The sequence below is a fragment of the Ranitomeya imitator genome, chromosome 3 (assembly GCF_032444005.1).
Source record: "Ranitomeya imitator isolate aRanImi1 chromosome 3, aRanImi1.pri, whole genome shotgun sequence".
NCBI classification, from domain to species: domain Eukaryota; kingdom Metazoa; phylum Chordata; class Amphibia; order Anura; family Dendrobatidae; genus Ranitomeya; species Ranitomeya imitator.
In genome coordinates this window covers 826,815,494-826,835,562 of record NC_091284.1, presented here as the reverse complement: position 1 = coordinate 826,835,562, position 20,069 = coordinate 826,815,494, and the positions used below count along the sequence as shown (strand labels likewise).

General features: G+C 45.9%; 2 protein-coding genes across 2 annotated transcripts in view; one reads left to right on the top strand and one right to left on the bottom strand.

Moving 5' to 3' along the window:
• Positions 1–2,426, top strand: part of P4HA3 (prolyl 4-hydroxylase subunit alpha 3) — a 43,392-nt gene extending 40,966 nt beyond the window's left edge. The window contains exon 13 of the mRNA XM_069759447.1: positions 181–2,426. Within this exon, the coding sequence (XP_069615548.1) occupies positions 181–251 (71 nt within the window). The 3' untranslated portion in view covers positions 252–2,426. The remainder of the gene's footprint in view (positions 1–180) is intronic.
• A 9,350-nt stretch (positions 2,427–11,776) lies between these two features.
• Positions 11,777–20,069, bottom strand: part of PPME1 (protein phosphatase methylesterase 1) — a 52,190-nt gene continuing 43,897 nt past the window's right edge. The window contains exons 5-15 of the mRNA XM_069759446.1: positions 19,039–19,096; positions 18,906–18,957; positions 18,629–18,783; positions 18,424–18,514; positions 18,276–18,341; positions 17,814–17,943; positions 17,134–17,263; positions 16,342–16,386; positions 16,161–16,225; positions 12,810–12,877; positions 11,777–12,639 (exon numbers count right to left, since the gene is read on the bottom strand). Of these exons, the coding sequence (XP_069615547.1) occupies positions 12,621–12,639; positions 12,810–12,877; positions 16,161–16,225; positions 16,342–16,386; positions 17,134–17,263; positions 17,814–17,943; positions 18,276–18,341; positions 18,424–18,514; positions 18,629–18,783; positions 18,906–18,957; positions 19,039–19,096 (879 nt within the window). The 3' untranslated portion in view covers positions 11,777–12,620. The remainder of the gene's footprint in view (positions 12,640–12,809; positions 12,878–16,160; positions 16,226–16,341; positions 16,387–17,133; positions 17,264–17,813; positions 17,944–18,275; positions 18,342–18,423; positions 18,515–18,628; positions 18,784–18,905; positions 18,958–19,038; positions 19,097–20,069) is intronic.

Genomic DNA, 20,069 nt, shown 5'->3' with positions numbered 1-20,069 from the left:
ACCGGTGGGAGAATGTCTGGGACAAAGCCCACAATACTTTTTCATCCGGAGCTCTCATTTTGGCTCAGACCCCTAATGTCTTCTGTTGTGATGTCTCCACAGAAGCTTAGAATTCCCAAAATTTTTCTAAAATCTCCAAAATTTTCGAATGTTTAAACTTTGTGTTATATATCTCTGCAGTGGCGAACAAATGGATCCACGAATGCGGACAAGAATTCAACAGACCGTGCGGACTGAACCCAGGAGATTAGGGGATCCAGAAAGCACAGGCAGATGTCTTAGGAGAAGAGGAGGACTATCTGGCTCCTGAGAAGATTGAGGAGAGGAGCCGAGTATCAGGGATGAGGAGTAGACGTCCTTTCTTCTCTGCATGATGGCATAGTCAATGCCTTTCAGCTCCTTGAACCTTGCAGTTGTTCGTTTGAGCCAGGAGACAGTGGTCACCTCTGTCCAGGTCTTGGCACCATTTATGGTGTGGAGCAAATAAGTCTTATGTAGAAAGGAAGTAATGATGCATCTCAAAATACAGAAGTCTCCGGGATCTGGTATTGGTGGATCCTTATAGAAGTAGACAATAGCATAAAAGTACAGCACATTCAAGATTTATGGAGAAGTTTTTTTGGATGGAAAGGAAAACATAAGATAATTGACCAAACCAAGGTCACCTGATCCTGGACGGACTATGAGAAGATAAGCCTTCAAGGCTCCACTTTAGGACATGTAAAGGAACAATGAGACGCTAATGATTAAGCAAGACATCAAGAAGACCCAAAACCAAGATGGAAGGAGAAACAATGGACATAACAGTCTTTGTATCCTTCACTGGGAAAGATGATAAATGTATGATCACTGGGGGTCTGGGGTGCTGAGACCCACTTCAGTCCTGAGAATGGAGCAGCAGTGAACATGTGCGACCATCACTCCGCTAGCCAGTGAATAAAGCAGCGGTCGCACATGCTCACTACTGCTCCATTCACACAGGGGACTTTCGACCTCCCGTTATAAGTATCGCTGGACTTCCCAGCAGTGACGACCATAAAAATTAGCACTAAATCAAAACCCATTCATAAAAAGTGGAAGACAGGTACAAAATAGATTTGTTCCACTTCAATAAATTTTAACAATATCGATCTTTATTATGTAGCTGAAAGAACACAAATATAAAAAATTAAAAAAAATATGCAAATTGCCCCAGAACCTGTTTCCTAAGGCAAAATCTGGCCCTGGTATACAACACATGTGACTGGTGTGATACCTGGTAGAATAATGGGAATATAATGGAGATCTGCGATAGAAGTACTGCACTACTGGATAAGACATAGCGAAGAATATAAAAGAGGCAACGCTGCAGTAAAGTGCCATGTGCAGAGTCTCCTGGAGGAAGACACCCTACTGTGGCGATACCCAGGGGGTCCTCACTCACATATGATGCCAATTCACTCAGGAGAACGTGCACATGGCACTTTATAGCACAGTGTTGCTGCTGACCTCTTTTATACGGCATTCTTTATGTATTGTCTGTACATGTGCACTCTGCCTATTATTGAAAACTATATGACATCATACTAGGGTAGACTGTCACGATAATGTAAAAATGTCATATTGTGAGTTTAGTTTCAGAAGGTTACATGGCTTTCCAGACACACGCTGCAGATTCGACACCCCCTTTCTCCCCCTCTGTGCAACTTGATACCAATGTGTGAGCAGTTTATGGCTTTTAGCTGCAGCAGACAAATCCCCCTAAAACTACTCATTCCCTCCTCCCAACCCAAAACTGGTATAGCCCCTTCCAAACTGCATGAGATCCTTTGTTCTATTAACATGATATATATGGGCATTGATCTGGGCTAGGGATATAAGAATTATATATTCCGGATGTCCATCGATAGATCTATCACTCACTGAAAGCGCTAGCAGCTAAACGCAACAAGTGCAAAGTGCAGATTTCTTCGTAAGCGGTTCAGGTAATTACTCCATGTGTACACTTAAAAGAATCTTCATGATGTGGGGCACATTCTGATCATCGTGTCTTTCTTATACAAGGTTCATACAGCAAGATATGCGTAAAAATAGTTTTCATATTCCAAGTAAAGGGGAGGTGTCAGCCTCTAAGTGATGTCACCACAGGGAGAGTGCCTGGGTTTTTAGCTAGGAATAACTTAGTGAGACAGCAATTTTTCAGTGTCTTTTGTCCGGGATCCTGCTGCTGTACAGAGGGGTGCTATGCATCTGGATATATGCTCACCCTTCCCCCAGCACACGGCCAGCCACGATGATACAATAACATAACGGCCTGTAAGTGTTCTTTTCAATTTTAATCCCATGTTATTTGTAATTTGTATTGTACACATGATTTGTCTTCTTTATATCTTTTTATACTTTGTAAACACTGCCTACTCTTTATTTTGAGTAAAATATACAATTTACTAGCTTGTCTCTCCTTGTTCTATAACAAACTGTCGCGTCCTCTGAAGTGAATTATGCTACTGATTTGAGTTGGCTCCAGACCTGTTAATCGGAGCTGGTGGCAGCATACTTTGTCCTGTGCAATCGGGCGTCTTTGCAGTGACCGGCGGCGTTAATTATTGTTCTCGCCTGAGTGGGAGTAGTTACATTGCCCTCGCTGCAGCATGCCCAATAGCCAGTACATATCAGGCAGCCCTTCTGGTGACTAATTACCCTAGTTGCAGTACCCTGACTGACCCGAGTGTAAGGGGGGCGCCAGAGAACTGCAAGTTCCAAACCGGAACTTGGAAGTGGGACATAGATAAATCCCCTTCAGAAGGAACCAGGGGCAACCAGAAACCCTGAGAACCGTGACAGATTGGTGGGATCCGTGACATATTGGTGGCAGCGATGGGATCCGTGACATAGACCCTGGAAAATTTCGGCCCACAGTCCACATCCATCCCTTTGGCTGTTCATATCCGGCCAACAGACAGTGACAGAAAAAGGGCTGGAAACAGAGGCTAGGGCATAGGATAACGGAGGAGGGAGCCACCAGCTCCGGCTTCTACCATTCAGCCTGTGCAAGTGAGTAGCATAGTTGGCGCAATAACATCACTAGATTACATCTGCTGCGGAGCCTCAGTCTGTACAGAGCAAAGATCAGAGCAGAACACGGGGTGATCCGGGGGGCAAGGTGAGTAGTGTTTGTTTTTGTCATTTAATATGTGGGCCATCATACTGTGTGTGGGTCAGGATATAGGGGAGATGATACTGTGTTGGCGGGGTTGTGGGTATCATCATTCTGTATATCTGGAACTAGTTGGAGTCATCATATTGTGTATAGGAAGTATGGGGGCCATCATATTATGTATAGGGAGTTGTGGGAGTCATTATATTGTGTATCAGGAGCTGTGGGGGTCATTATATTGTGTATAGGGAGCAGTGGAAGCCAACCTATTGTGTATCGGAAGATATGGGGGCCATCATATTGTGTATAGGGAGCTATGGGGGCCATCATATTATGTATAGGGAGCTGTGGGGTCATCATATTGTGTATAGGGAGCTGTGCGAGTCATCATATTGTGTATATGGAGCTGTGGGAATCATCATATTGTGTACAGGGAGCTGTGGGAGTCATCACATTGTGTATAGGGAGCTGTGGGGTCATCATACTGTGTATAGGGAGCTGTGGGAATCATCATTATGTATAGGGAGCTGTGGGGTCATCATACTGTGTATAGGGAGCTGTGGGAGTCATCATATTGTGTATAGGGAGCTGTGGGAGTCATCATACTGTGTATAGCAAGCTGTGAGAATCATATTTTGTATAGGGAGCTGTGGGAGTCATCATACTATGTATAGGGAGCTTTGGGGGTCATATTGTGTATAGGGAGCTGTGGGAATCATCATATTGTGTATAGGGAGCACTGAGAGTCATCATATTGGGTATAGGGAGCTGTGGGAGTCATCATACTGTGTATAAGGAGCTGTGGGACTCATCATATTGTGTATAGGGAGCTGTGGGAATCATCATTGTGTACAGGGAGCTGTGGGAGTCATCACATTGTGTATAGGGAGTTGTGGGGTCATCATACTGTGTATAGGGAGCTGTGGGAATCATCATATTGTGTATAGGGAGCTGTGGGAATCATCATATTTTGTATAGGGAGCTGTGGGGGTCATATTGTGTATAGGGAGCTGTGGGAATCATCATATTGTCTATAGGGAGCACTGAGAGTCATCATATTGTGTATAGGGAGCTGTGGGAGTCATCATACTGTGTACAGGGAGCTGTGGGAGTCATCACATTGTGTATAGGGAGCTGTGGGAGTCATCATACTGTGTATAAGGAGCTGTGGGAGTCATCATATTGTGTACAGGGAGCTGTGGGAGTCATCACATTGTGTATAGGGAGCTGTGGGGGTCAACATACTGTGTATAGGGAGCTGTGGGGGTCATCATATTGTATATAGGGAGCTCTTTGGTCTTCATATTGTGTATAGGGGGCTGTGGAGTCATCCTATTGTGTATAGGGAGCTGTGGGGTCATCATACTGTGTATAGAGAGCTGTGGGAGTCATCATATTGTGTATAGGGAGCTGTGGGAATCATCATATTGTGTATAGGGAGCTGTGGGGGTCATCATATCGCATATAGGGAGCTCTTTGGTCTTCATATTGTGTATAGGGAGCTGTGGAGACATCATACTGTGTATAGGGAGCTGTGGGAATCATCATATTGTGTATAGGGAGCTGTGGGGGTCATCATATTGAGTATAGGGAGCTGTGGGAATCATCATATTTTATATAGGGAGCTGTGGGAATCATCATATTTTATATAGGGAGTTGTGGGAGTCATCATATTGTGGGGGTCATCTGTGGGGTCATCATACTGTGTATAGGGAGCTGTGGGAGTCATCATATTGTGTATAGGGAGATGTGGGAGTCATCATATTGTGTATAAGGAGTTGTGGGAGTCATCATATTGTGGGGGTCATCTGTGGGGTCATCATATTGTGTATAGGGAGATGTGGGAGTCATCATATTGTGTATAAGGAGTTGTGGGGGTCATCATATTGTGTATAGGGAGCTGTGGGGTCAACATACTGTGTATAGGGAGCTGTGAGGGTCATCATATTGTGTATAGGGAGCTGTGAGGGTCCTCACATTGTGTATAGGGAGCTGTGGGAATCATCATATTGTGTATAGGGAGCTGTGGGAATCATCATATTGTGTATAGGGAGCTGTGGGAGTCATCACATTGTGTATAGGGAGCTGTGGGAATCATCATATGTATAGGGAGCTGTGGGAGTCATCATACTGTGTATAGGGAGCTGTGGGAGTCATCATATTGTGTATAAAGATTTGTGGGGGTCATCATATTGTGTATAGGGAGCTGTGGGAATCATCATATTGTGTATAGGGAGCTGTGGGAGTCATCGTACTGTGTATAGGGAGCTGTGGGGGTCATATTGTGTATAGGGAGCTGTGGGAATCATCATATTGTCTATAGGGAGCACTGAGAGTCATTATATTGTGTATAGGGAGCTGTGGGAGTCATCATACTGTGTATAAGGAGCTGTGGGAGTCATCATATTGTGTATAGGGAGCTGTGGGAATCATATTGTGTATAGGGAGCTGTGGGAGTCATCATACTGTGTATAAGGAGCTGTGGGAGTCATCATATTGTATATAGGGAGCTGTGGGAATCATCATATTGTGTATAGGGAGCTGTGGGGGTCATCATATTGAGTATAGGGAGCTGTGGGAATCATCATATTTTATATAGGGAGCTGTGGGAATCATCATATTTTATATAGGGAGCTGTGGGAGTCATCATATTTTATATAGGGAGCTGTGGGAGTCATCATATTGTGTATAGGGAGCTGTGGGAATCATCATATTGTGTATAGGGAGCTGTGGGGGTCATCATATTGAGTATAGGGAGCTGTGGGAATCATCATATTTTATATAGGGAGCTGTGGGAATCATATTTTATATAGGGAGCTGTGGGGTCATCATACTGTGTATAGAGAGCTGTGGGAATCATCATATTGTGTATAGGGAGCTGTGGGAGTCATCATATTGTGTATAGAGAGCTGTGGGAATCATCATATTGTGTATAGGGAGCTGTGGGGACATCATACTGTGTATAGAGAGCTGTGGGAATCATCATATTGTGTATAGGGAGCCATCATATTGTGTATAAGAAGTTGTGGGGATCATCATACTGTGTATAGGGAGCTGTGAGGGTCATCATACTGTGTATAGGGAGCTGTGAGGGTCATCACATTGTGTATAGGGGAGCTGTGGGAATCATCATATTGTGTATAGGGAGCTGTGGGAATCATCATATTGTGTATAGGGAGCTGTGGGAGTCATCACATTGTGTATAGGGAGCTGTGGGGATCATCACATTGTGTATAGGGAGCTGTGGGGGTCATTATATTGTGTATAGGGAGCTGTGGGAGTCATCATATTGTGTATAGGGAGCTGTGGGGGTCATCATATTGTGTATAGGGAGCTGTGGGGTCATCATATTGTTTATAGGGAGCTGTGGGAGTCATCACATTGTGTATAGGGAGCTGTGGGGGTCATCATATTGTGTATAGGGAGCTGTGGGGTCATCATATTGTGTGTAAAGAGTTGTGGGGGTCATCATATTGTGTATAGGGAGCTGTGGGGTCATCATATTGTGTATAGGGAGCTGTGGGGGTCATCATACTGGGTACAGTGTTGGGGTCACTTGGGACGTTGTACTGTTTTGGGGGGGAGCTGTTAACCATGCTAAAAGGGCTTTATAATAGGAACAACTTATTTATACATTTTTTAAAAAAACGGTACATTATATGGTGTTGATCCACTCAACATTAAACAATAAAATGAACAGTAATCTAAAATGATGATAATATTAACATTGAGCAGATTTAATTTCAGCCTATTAATTCGGCCTCCACAATTCGCGGTCTGTCATGCGGCCCCTCGGGAACATTGCCCACTCGAGCTCCAGGGGTAGTGTCTATTGATACCTATGTCAGACATCCATTATATTCCCATGGATTTATTGGTCACCGTGCTGCTCGTACAGGTTGCACGCCAGGATCAGATTTTGGCCTAGGGAATGGGTTCTGATGAAATGGGCAAATCTCTAAATGTTTTTATTTGTCTTGTCCAGGTTGTTTGTGTTTTCTAAACTATAAAGATTTTTTTATTAAAAAATGCAGGCGGTGCAGACGATCTTTTGCACAAGTCTATTCCTGCCGCTGCCTTTTTTTGCATCCTGTGATCCATCAGACTTTGCAGGGAACAGCCGCAGTCTTCAGATCTCCCCTCTCTGCTGGGAAGAAGGACGGTCTGTCAGCAGCAGAGGAATGTCCTCCTCACACAGGGGATCATCTCCAGCTCGGCCCGGGGCTCCTCACAGATCACATAGCACAGTGCAGGAGGCTCAGCGGCAGGACGGGATCACCTGCAGGAGGAGGAAGGTCTAGGTGACACTGTATTCAGGAAGACATTAACACAGCAGAAATGTACACATCATACTGTGTATAGGGAGCTGTGGGGCCATCTGTACTGTGTGACCAGCAATGCTGCTCTGTCAGTCTGAATGCATTCTGTATATTTCAATATGGACTCAAAATCTCCATTTTTATATTTACACTACACCAGGATACTGTGGATAGGGAGCTGTGGGGCCGTCGTACTGTATGGAGGTCATCATACTGTGTATAGGGAGCTGTGGGGCCATCATACTGTGTGGGAGACATACTGTGGATAGGGAGCTGTGGGGTCGTCCTACTGTATGGAGGTCATCATACTGTGGATAGGGAGCTGTGGGGCCGTCGTACTGTATGGAGGTCATCATACTGTGGATAGGGAGCTGTGGGGCCGTCGTACTGTATGGAGGTCATCATACTGTGGATAGGGAGCTGTGGGGCCGTCTTACTGTATGGAGGTCATCATACTGTGGATAGGGAGCTGTGGGGCCGTCATACTGTATGGAGGTCATCATACTGTGTATAGGGAGCTGTGGGGCCATCATACTGTGTCTAGGGAGCTGTGGGGCCATCATACTGTGTCAAGGGAGCTGTGGGGCCATCATACAGTGTCTAGGGAGCTGTGGGGCCATCATACTGTGTCTAGGGAGCTGTGGGGCCATCATACTGTGTCTAGGGAGCTGTGGGGCCATCATACTGTGTCTAGGAAGCTGTGGGGCCATCATACGTGTCTAGGGAGCTGTGGGGCCATCATACTGTGTGGGAGACATCATACTGTGTATAGGGAGCTGTGGGGCCATCATACTGTGTGGGAGACATCATACTGTGTCTAGGGAGCTGTGGGGCCATCATACTGTGTGGGAGACATCATACTGTGTCTAGGGAGCTGTGGGGCCATCATACTGTGTGGGAGACATCATACTGTGTATAGGGAGCTGTGGGGCCATCTTACTGTGCGAGGGTCATCATACTGTGGATAGGGAGCTGTGGGGCCGTCGTACTGTATGGAGGTCATCATACTGTGTATAGGGAGCTGTGGGGCCATCATACTGTGTGGGAGACATACTGTGTATAGGGAGCTGTGGGGCCATCTTACTGTGCGAGGGTCATCATACTGTGAATAGGGAGCTGTGGGGCCGTCCTACTGTATGGAGGTCATCATACTGTGGATAGGGAGCTGTGGGGCCGTCCTACTGTATGGAGGTCATCATACTGTGGATAGGGAGCTGTGGGGCAGTCTTACTGTATGGAGGTCATCATACTGTGGATAGGGAGCTGTGGGGCCGTCCTACTGTATGGAGGTCATCATACTGTGGATAGGGAGCTGTGGGGCCGTCGTACTGTATGGAGGTCATCATACTGTGGATAGGGAGCTGTGGGGCCGTCCTACTGTATGGAGGTCATCATACTGTGGATAGGGAGCTGTGGGGCCGTCGTACTGTATGGAGGTCATCATACTGTGGATAGGGAGCTGTGGGGCCGTCCTACTGTATGGAGGTCATCATACTGTGGATAGGGAGCTGTGGGGCCGTCGTACTGTATGGAGGTCATCATACTGTGTATAGGGAGCTGTGGGGCCATCATACTGTATGGGGATCATTATACTGTGTACAGGGAGCTGTGGGACCGGCATACTGTGTATAGGGAGCTGTGGGGTCATTATACTGTGTATAGGGAGCTGTGGGACCATTATACTGTATGGGGGTCCGTCGTACTGTGTATAGGGAGCTGTGGGGATCATCATACTGTGTGGGGGTCATCATGCTGTGTATCGGGAGTTGTGGGGCCGTCGTACTGTGTAGAGGGAGCTGTGGGGCCATCATACTATGTATAGGGAGCTGTGGGGGCATCATACTGTGTATAGGGAGCTCTGAGACCATCATACTGTGTACAGGGAGCTGTGGGGCCATCATACTGTGTATAGGGAGCTGTGAAACCATCATACTGTGCACAGGGAGCTGTGGGGCCATCATACAGTGTATAAGGAGCTGTGGGGGCATCATACTGTGTATAGGGAGCTGTGAGACCATCATACTGTGTATAGGGAGCTGTGAGACCATCATACTGTGTACAGGGAGCTGTGGGGGCATCATACTATGTATAGTGAGCGGTGGGACCATCATACTGTGTGGCCATCATACTGTGTATAGGGTGCTGTGGAGACATCATACTGTGTACAGGGAGCTGTGGGGCCATCATACTATGTATAGGGAGCTGTGGGTCCATCATACTGTGTGGAGGGTCATAATATTGTGTATAAAACAGCAGCATGTCTTGCTGGGTGCATGAGCTGCAAAAAAAAAAAATTTTAATAAAAATTCCAGAGAAAAAATTCTGTTAATCCTATCAAATATTCCAAATAATCAGATTTCTCATAGGATATAATTTAAGGATTTTTGCATGCTGGATTAAAGAAATGTAACTTTCTTCGTGATTCTACAATACATCTATATAATATATTATTCATCTTGTCTTTAATGTTTACAATTTTTCTTATAAAATAAAATGTTCCTTTTTTGAGGTTTATTGCACTTTTGTTAATTGTGTATTTTTATTATGCCCATTTACCATTCTTTATTATGAGGTGCTTTTGTATAGATTTACTTATGTGTACAATATTTGTTTTTTTACATTACCGTTTGTCTAAATTATTATTTCTGATCTAAATACATTTTTTTATATATTTGAAAATATAATAAAAATAATGAAAAAATAAAATGTATTTAGATTGGAAATAATTACTGTATGTATTCTAGGACTCATTGGTACATTACATATTTAGCACTTTTTTAGATTTCATCATCTGTTGCCCACATTTTATAATACATATTTATATACATTTACAACTTAATATTGTGTATAGTTTATATTGTTACACATTTACTTTATGTATAGTTGATATTTCACAATTTTTTGACATTTGAGGTCTTTATGTCTATAAATATTATTACATATTAGATATTATCTGTGTCTTTTTTATTCTAGATTTACCACTTTATATTGGTTATTAGATGGTTTTACGGACAAGATTTCATTTTCCAATATTTTTTTTTTTTTACTTTTCTCCTTTTCTATGGCAGCATTCACAGTCGGCCGGCAGTGTCGAATATCAGGATGTATATTATGAGTCGTGAAGGCCCAGGGGCCAGGATTTTTGGCATCTGTCCATCCTCTGGGGGTGAAGCTGGGCTCGGCCCCCTACTCTCACTATGTGCCCCCTCTCTGGGCTTCCCGGTAACATCTGGTGACTGCAGAGAGCCAGGATCAGAGAAATCCATGGGTCTCAATACTGGGGGACCACCTCTGTCAGGGCAGGGTCCCCCGCTATCATTACCAGCCAGTATCACACAGGATGGGATTAGATACACGGCTCAGCAGTCAGTATCACACAGGAGAGGATTAGATACACGGCTCAGCAGTCAGTATCACACAGGAGAGGATTAGATACACGGCTCAGCAGTCAGTATCACACAGGAGAGGATTAGATACACGGCTCAGCAGTCAGTATCACACAGGAGAGGATTAGATACACGGCTCAGCAGTCAGTATCACACAGGAGAGGATTAGATACACGGCTCAGCAGTCAGTATCACACAGGAGAGGATTAGATACACAGCTCAGCAGTCAGTATCACACAGGATGGGATTAGATACACGGCTCAGCAGACAGTATCTCACAGGATAGGATTAGATACACGGCTCAGCAGTCAGTATCACACAGGAGAGGATTAGATACACGGCTCAGCAGTCAGTATCACACAGGAGAGGATTAGATACACGGCTCAGCAGACAGTATCACACAGGAGAGGATTAGATACACGGCTCAGCAGACAGTATCACACAGGATAGGATTAGATACACGGCTCAGCAGACTGTATCACACAGGAGAGGATTAGATACACGGCTCAGTAGACAGTATCACACAGGAGAGGATTAGATACACGGCTCAGCAGACAGTATCACACAGGATAGGATTAGATACACGGCTCAGCAGACAGTATCACACAGGATAGGATTAGATACAGTAGGGTATGGAATGATGTGCTGTATGTATGTTCTGTAGTATGCTGGCGCCCTCTGGTGGTTACATAGAGGATAAGGCTCACCCAGCTGCTGCTATATACTGTAGTTTATATATCAGGCGCTTAGTGGTACGTGGCCGTTTTGTGGGTCGGGACGGCCGGTCTGTGCCATGTTTTCAGGCGCCATTATTATCATGTGACGGCTGCGCACCCCCGTATAACACACCACGTCCCGTCACAGTGTTCTTATATTCTGGTCCTGGACACTGACTCCAGTCGCAGGTAACGTTCTTTTTTTTTACTTTTATTCTTCTCGCTCTTCTGTCCATAAATAAAAAGGTTTACATTCATTAACAGGAAGAAAAAAAAAACCACGACTCCGGCCACAGATTGTGAACTTCTTGTCATCCATAGTCCAGGACATATGACAACCACGATGGTGGCGACAGAACCGGAGCCGAACGACCGACGCAACCATGAGCTCCGTCTGTCAATCTGACAAGGACAGCATCTTGCTTTATGGCAGAGGCGGGAGAATCACATGATGAAAGTTCTTGCTTCTGATTGGCTAAGAAAGTTCTTAAAGGGGATGTGGGCAGTACAGTCCAAACAAAAGCAGGCACCACAGATCTCCTGCAGGAACAAAAGATCAGGCATGCTGAAAGCCAACGTGCCCGATCCTTCCCCACTATCTGACATCAGAGGACTTCAACCGTACACGTCAGATGGTCGGCCGAGGTTTATCTGATGTGCATGGTCGCACGCACCCTAATTTAATGGGGTCTCGGTCAGACCGGAGAGAGATTTGTGCTGCTGATGGATTTACGTCTGAAAATGGCAATAAATGGAATTACAAACTATTTTGGGGAAGTTTGCACTATTCTCCCTCCAGTGGGGACCCTCCTGACCAGACCCCGTACCCCTCCAAACTGTGACCATGAGGGTATCCGGGTCATCGGTCCTTCCTCGTGATGAGCGCGCCAACACAGCAACAGCGCCCCCCGACCAAGAAGAAGAGGAAAAAGACACCACGGACAGTGGTATAGACTGGCGTTTAGTGACGGAGGGGCCGCTCTGCTGCACCAGGATCATCACTGCGGCCGCCGGAGCTCGGTATTTACAGGACGACGTCGTGCCCCCTCCAGACTGCAGGGCACTAACAGGCCGGGAACACGCTGCAAAACAGGAGACGACTGCGATTAATCAGCTTGTATGGGATAGGGTGAAGGGTTTGTATTATGCGGGGTCCTGGGATGTCACATGGGTGGGGGAGTGCAGGAACAATCTCAGGACCCCTCCATCAGTCACTTATTGGGTATTATTAGGATTAAAGTTATGTTCTTACCACTGAAATCCACCAACTGGTTCTGCAAACCGATGGCGCACCAAGAAGGTGGCGACCGCCTCCGCGACCTGCGCCAAGGAGAAGTCGTTACAGCGCAGCCTGACGCCCACTGCCATCCCAACGCCCGCGACCGTCCCAACATCTGGGACCACGAGGAATCCCAAGAACCAGGGACCCCTCTCACTAGGCCGTCTTTATATTTGCCATGAAGTTTAACCCCATTCACTATCAAGCAGATTTTCATTTTTTTTGCTGTCAAGAGCCATAATGTCATTTTTCTGTCCCCCTTGATTTGTGTGGGATGAGTTGTAGCATTGAAGGTCATCATTCAATTACCTGCGCAACATCCTAAAAAAAAAATGGTAGGAATTTCCAAGTGTGGTAAAGTGGTAAAAAAAACAAAACGTAAAAAACAACCAAAAATTCAATTGTGTCAATGTTTTTTCCGAGGTTCCTTTTTACAGGGTCCATTGTGTGTGGTAAAAATGATCTGATTACTACGGATTTGGAGTCCGGTTGAATTTCAAACGTATTGTTTTTTTTTTATATATCTAGATATATACAGTCATTGGCACCCTTGAAATTGTTCAAGAAAATGCAGTATTTCTCCCAGAAGATTATTGCAGTTACACACATTTTGCTATTACACTTGATTATTTCCTTTGTGTGTACTGAAACAACACAAAAATGAGAAAAAAAGGCAAATTGGACTTCATTTCATACAAATCCCCTCCAAATGGTCTGGACAAAATCTTTGGCATCTTTACAAAATTGTGGATAAACAACTTTGTTTCAATCATGCGATGCTCGTTCACACTCACCTGTGGCAAGTAACAGGTGTGGACAATATGAAAATCACACCTGAAGCCACATAAAAAGGGGAGACGGCAGACTCAATCTTTGCATTTTGTGTCTGTGTGTGCCACACTAAGCATGGAGAACAGAAAGGGGAGAAGAGAACGGTCTGAGGACTTGAGAACCAACATTGTTGAAAGATATCCACAATCTCAAGGTTACAAGTCCATCTCCAGAGATCTTGATGTTCCTTTGTCCATGGTGCACAACATAATCAAGATGTTTACAACCCATGGCACTATAGCTAATCTCCCTGGACGTGGACAGCAGAGAAAAATTGATGAAAGGTTCTAACACAGGATAGTCCAGATGGTGGATAAACAGCTCCAACGCAGATCCAAAGAAATTCAAGCTGTTCTGCAGCCTCAGAGTGCATCAGTGTCCGCACAATCTATCCGACAACATGTGAATGAAATGCTATGGCAGGAGACCCCGGAGGGCTCTACTGCTGGCAGAGACATGCAGTTTGCCAAAATTTACGGTAGTAAGCCAAAATCCTTCTGGGAAAGGGTCTTGTGGATAGATTAGACCAAGACAGAGCTTTTTGGTAAAGCACATCATTCTGCTGTTTACCAAAAACAGAATGAGGCCTACAAATAAAATAATACAGTACCTACAGTCAAATATGGTGGAGGCGCAAAGATGTTTTGGGGTTGTTTTTTTCATGAAATCTGAGGATAACCAAAAGGATTTTGGATGGCAATGTAGTGCCCAGTGTCAGAAAGCTAGGTTTGTGTCCAAGTCATAGGTCTTCCAGCAGGACAATGACCTAAAGCATGCTTCAAGAAGCCCCAGAAATGGTTGGAAACAAAGAGCTGGAGAGTTCTGAAGTGGCAGCAATGAGTCCGGATCTAAATCCCATTGAAAATTTCTGTACGAAGGCATATGAGGGACCTGGAGGAGTTTGTAAGAAGAGTCGTCCAAAATTCCCGCTGAGAGGAGTAAGAATCTTGTTGATGGTTATAGGAAGTGATCGATTGCAGTTATTTATTCCAAAGGGCGAGCAGCTAAATTTTAAATTTTAAGTTGAGGGTGCCAACAATTTTGGAAAGGTTGTGACAATTTTGTCCGGCCCCATTTTGGGGGGTTTTGTGCGAAATTCTCTTCAATTTGCTTTTTCTCTCTATTTTTTTTTTGTGTTGTTCCAATACACCCAAAGGAAATAAACAAGTATATAGCAAAACATGGGGAATTGTAATAATTTTCTGGGAGAAATACTTCATTTTCTGGAACAATTTCAAGGGTGCCAACACCTCCAGCTATAACTGTGTGTGTAATATATATATATATATATATTTTTTAGTGGTTGAAAAAAAATATCTGAAGTTTGAAAAAAAATAAAATAAAAAAAATTAAAAAAAATTAGTTTGTGTAGCCGTATTCGTAGACCGGTAACTTTTTAATATTAAGCTGGAGGAGTTGTGCGACGGATAGTTTTTCAAGTGCACGGTTGTACAATTCATTGGTGAGAGTGTGGCATTAATACGATTTGAGCAAGTAAAACATAAAACATGAATTACATTACTGCTCTAGAAAATAGGAAAAAACGAAGATACTTAGCGCATAAATTGCCCAATCCATGTGTTCTTTGTTGGGAACCCAACGTGAATCCTCTCCTGGGTTGATAGCCTCCATTCATGGGTAGGTAGGATCCTGCTGTGATTTTTGTATATTGGCTCTCTGACCGAGCACTCCACCCCTCATTCTCAGGTGTTCTTTCCAGCAGGATCCGCCCTTCCCACATAAATGTAGCCTTTAGCCTAAGAAAAGATTCACATTAGGTAGGTTCCCAGCAATGAGAATCGCCTTATCGCGGCTGCTGGGCACACATGAATTGACCAATTTACGCACCAAGTATATTCAATTTTTCCAATCTTCTAGAACAGTAATGCAATTTCAGGTATTTCATGTTTGCATGCCGTAGTGCTGCAGACTGCTGCTTTATTTGTTGGTTATACATGTAGATGCCTGCTCTTAGTAAGCACCTGTGGTGGTCAGTCTTTTGATATTTGAAAAAGACGATTTTATGTCTTTTTACAGCATTATTGGAGGGACTGTCACTAAAAAAGAAAAATTAGAAAAATGTATTTCTGCAGGTGAAAACTCGGTTTTTCACAGCATTTACCGTGCAGGTTATATAATTTTCGATTTTCATAGGAATCCATAGGAAAGGAAGGTCCTTGTATTTTATTGTAATATATCAGTATTACAGTCTATAGTAAACCGGGGCCTTCAATAGACGACCGGAAACCCATTTGGTATCCCGGGATTGAATTGCGAAAGGCCAATTGGTGCTATAATGGACGCCCACGGGCAGAGTTTGGTTAAACAACAGCGATCGGCGCTAGCTGTCGCTGGCCGCTGTATACTCTGCACCCGACGGGTGACGTACAGGTGTGTCCTATGTCAGCAATGAGGTTAGTGTAGAGTAATTTGCAACCAAGTGCAGTCAGACCCCACTTATCAGCCATTTACAGTATATACGGAGCGTCTTACTTTATCTGGAGCGTCTTCGTGTACGGCATGGCCACACTGCGGGAGAACCTGCATCTGGAACTTTCCTGTAATGCAAAACATAAGACATCCATGAAAAGACGAACCTGGCAAGGGGCTGAATGTACAAGGTGGGAGTCAAATGGCACCTTGTGAGCAAAATGCCCAAACGCGGTGGTCTTACCCTGCATCTGTCCTATCGTGAGGTCCTTGTCCAATCTGTCCACTCCTGAAAGAACAAGAGAAGCGTTAATGGCCTATGATCTGGGAGATGGCGAGATTTATAAATATAGATAGGAGGCAGCTTAGCGATCACAGGGGGTCTGACCTATCTGGATCCCCAATAACGGGGCGATTTTTTTTATATACCTACATAGTTATTCTCTTCACATACTTGTAATACTTAGTAATACGTGCTAACACTCAATGATCGCCATCTTCTCCAGTGACCGGCAAAGTCACCGCTTCTCCTGAACCAGATGCCCGCGGTTCTGACGTGCTGGATCACACTGCGTCTTCTGTACGAACCGGGACCAATGTGATAAGCCAACATCGAGGCTCTCAGAGAAAAAGCAACGTCTGGTCCACTCTGGAGACGCGATCAGAACCGAGGTCACCTGGTCCAGGAACGTCACTCCTAACCGAAGAGGATGGAGACAGGAAAGGATTTCAGTACATGAACTGTGCACAAAAGAACCGGGCATGGATAAAACATTCAGACGGCCATTTTTCACTACGTGTCCTAGCCATGCTTCTGACAGACCCATTATAGCCTATGAGGCTGTTCACATGTCTATGTTCCCTGACCGAGGCCTTACAGACCCCACGCACAACCACAGGTGGTCTTCCATGCAGATCTATGCTGGGGTCTGATGATTACATATTACAGTATATAAAGGCGCTGTGATAAAAAAAACATTAAACCCAGCACATGAAAAACCAGGAGAAAGGCCGCAGAGCAGCGGAGGACACTCACCCGCCAGGAGGAGCTGTTTAGGAATTGAACAGCTGAGGAAGAGGTTGGAGAGACCCCTGAACCAGCCCTCCCAGTATTTCTCAGTTTTTGACAGCTCGATCCTCCAGGTATAGGGGCGCTCTTTTTTGGTCTAAGAAAGAACGATATTAGAAGTTCTGAATGTAGAAAATAAGAAGTTAGACTTTGTGCTCCAGTGTCGCAGTCGCTGAATGGAAACCTTTATTATTTCCTAGCCGTGGATAGAAGCCACTGGTGGTCCCGTGATGGATGCCGCTCCGATAAGGGTCACATAGCGTAATGGGGGGCATCACAAATAATGCCAGGTTTACCGGATGTACGCCAAAATGCACCAACCAAAAATCTATGTATTTATAGGTAGCAGCAGGAGGACTGGCCACACGGCTGGGACCCCGCAAATCATTATGGACAGGGCCTGCTGGAAAGACGCGTTGGTCGCGGCGATGGTCGCAGCTGTCTGCACACTATGGCTTAGTTGGACTCCTGGAGAAAGCAGAGGGCAGCGCTTGGCTATTTCTTGTATGGGACGGTCGTCATGTACAGCCAGCACTTCGTTCAGATGGAGCATGGTGGACCCCCGATCTCTGAATTGTGAGGGTCCGAGTGATCGGGATAGCTTTGTGTGAGCGCATGGGGGGGTCACATGTCCATTCTCCCCTTACCTCCGTATCATCCTCCTTCTTCCTTTTGTTGATGGACTGCCCCCCATTCTCCTCTTCATCTTCCTCCTCTTCCTCGATGATTCCTTCTACTAAGCCTTTTGGTCCTTCGGGACTTGTGGCTTCTTCACATCTGTGGATAAACCAGCGCACACGGAGTTACATCAGGTACGTTTATGATGCATTTTCTTACCTCTTTTCTAGGAGGAAGCTGGAAACTTGCCCTTAACCATTACCCTTCCACAAGTCTGATCTCCATCATACGTCGGGCTGAGTGTATGGGGCAGGGTCAGAGGATGATCCCGCCAGAGTTATACAGCAGTAACCAGAGCTAGGTCCCATCGCTGCCTTTAATTGTCAATCCGCGGCATAGAAGTGGGGGCTAAATGGCTGCGGACCCCTTATGCCGACGTGTTAGATGAGAGACAAGGTGTCGGGGAATAATACCGCACACTGATTACTCACTGCTTCACCTGTCCCACCATGGAGACCCGAGCCGAGTCCAGATTCCTGATCTGACCACTCTTCACACTGAGGAAGAAAGAAATCGAAGCAAAATTACACAAACTATTGTCCATTACACAGAGTACAACGACAAAGTAACACTACTGACCTCCATTCGATGGCGCCCTCCAGAGATTTAAAGGTTTTCGGGCGGCTGCGCAGGAAGTTCTGCATACTGTTTAAGGCGTCCATTGCAGTTCCTGGGAATGGGTGTAAGTATAATCGAGAATAAAATTAGCGGATTAGGGATCCTTATTCCTTCTACCCCCCCCCCCAGATTACCACGGACGCACCACAGACACGTTGGCACTCACCTTCCACAACGTCGATCATGCAGAGGCCCAGCAAACTGGGGACGAGATTAGCAGCGGCCGTGTGGACGGCGATGGCTCCCCCCATACTGTGTCCGATCAGCATGATGGGAGGGGGGAGGTCTCCATACAACGCTTCCACCACATTCCCAATGTCCCTGGAAACACGTGAGAAGTCGTGTAAAACACTATACTGGGCCAACGAGGCTCCACCAACGCCAACATACTGGGTCACCCACAGAGATACTGGCATGGCGGCCATACTGGCAGAAGGACTCACCGGGCCATGCTCTCCGCTGACAGGTCCTCGGGGCTCCTCACCTTTGTTTCTCCTGGAAGACAAATCAAATGTCTGTAAAATAACAAATGAGAGAACAAAGACGTGGTGTCAGGATATCGGGGCCGGGACTCACCGTGACCTCGCTGGTCTAACGCAACAACTCGGCACTGAATCCGGCTGATGATGGCCGTCTGGGGACACGAAAAGGAGTAATCTTCTGTCATTATCGGACTCCCCTCCATACAGATAGCTTCCTTCATCCAAGCGCCCCCCAAATTACATGTTCTGCTGCCCCTACACTTCCATCAGGACTTCCTGCTCCCCTGTGCCTCCATCCACCATGCTCCACTACACATCAGCCTCCATTATAGCATCCTGCTCCCCTGTGCCTCCATCCACCATGCTCCACTACACATCCGCCTACATTATGGCATCCTGCACCCCTGTGCCTCCATCCACCATCCTCCACTACACATCAGCCTCCATTATGGCATCCTGCTCCCCTGTGTCTCCATCCACCATGCTCCACTACACATCCGCCTACATTATGGCATCCTGCTCCCCTGTGCCTCCATCCACCATGCTCCACCACACATCAGCCTCCATTATAGCATCCTGCTCCCCTGTGCCTCCATCCACCATGCTCCACTACACATCCGCCTACATTATGGCATCCTGCACCCCTGTGCCTCCATCCACCATGCTCCACCACACATCAGCCTCCATTATGGCATCCTGCTCCCCTGTGTCTCCATCCACCATGCTCCACTACACATCCGCCTACATTATGGCATCCTGCACCCCTGTGCCTCCATCCACCATGCTCCACCACACATCAGCCTCCATTATGGCATCCTGCACCCCTGTGTCTCCATCCACCATGCTCCACTACACATCCGCCTCCATTATGGCATCCTGCACCCCTGTGTCTCCATCCACCATGCTCCACTACACATCCGCCTCCATTATGGCATCCTGCACCCCTGTGCCTCCATCCACCATGCTCCACTACACATCCACCTCCATTATGGCATCCTGCACATCCATCCACCATGCTCCACTACACATCAGCCTCCATTATAGCATCCTGCTCCCCTGTGCCTCCATCCACCATGCTCCACTACACATCCGCCTACATTATGGCATCCTGCTCCCCTGTGCCTC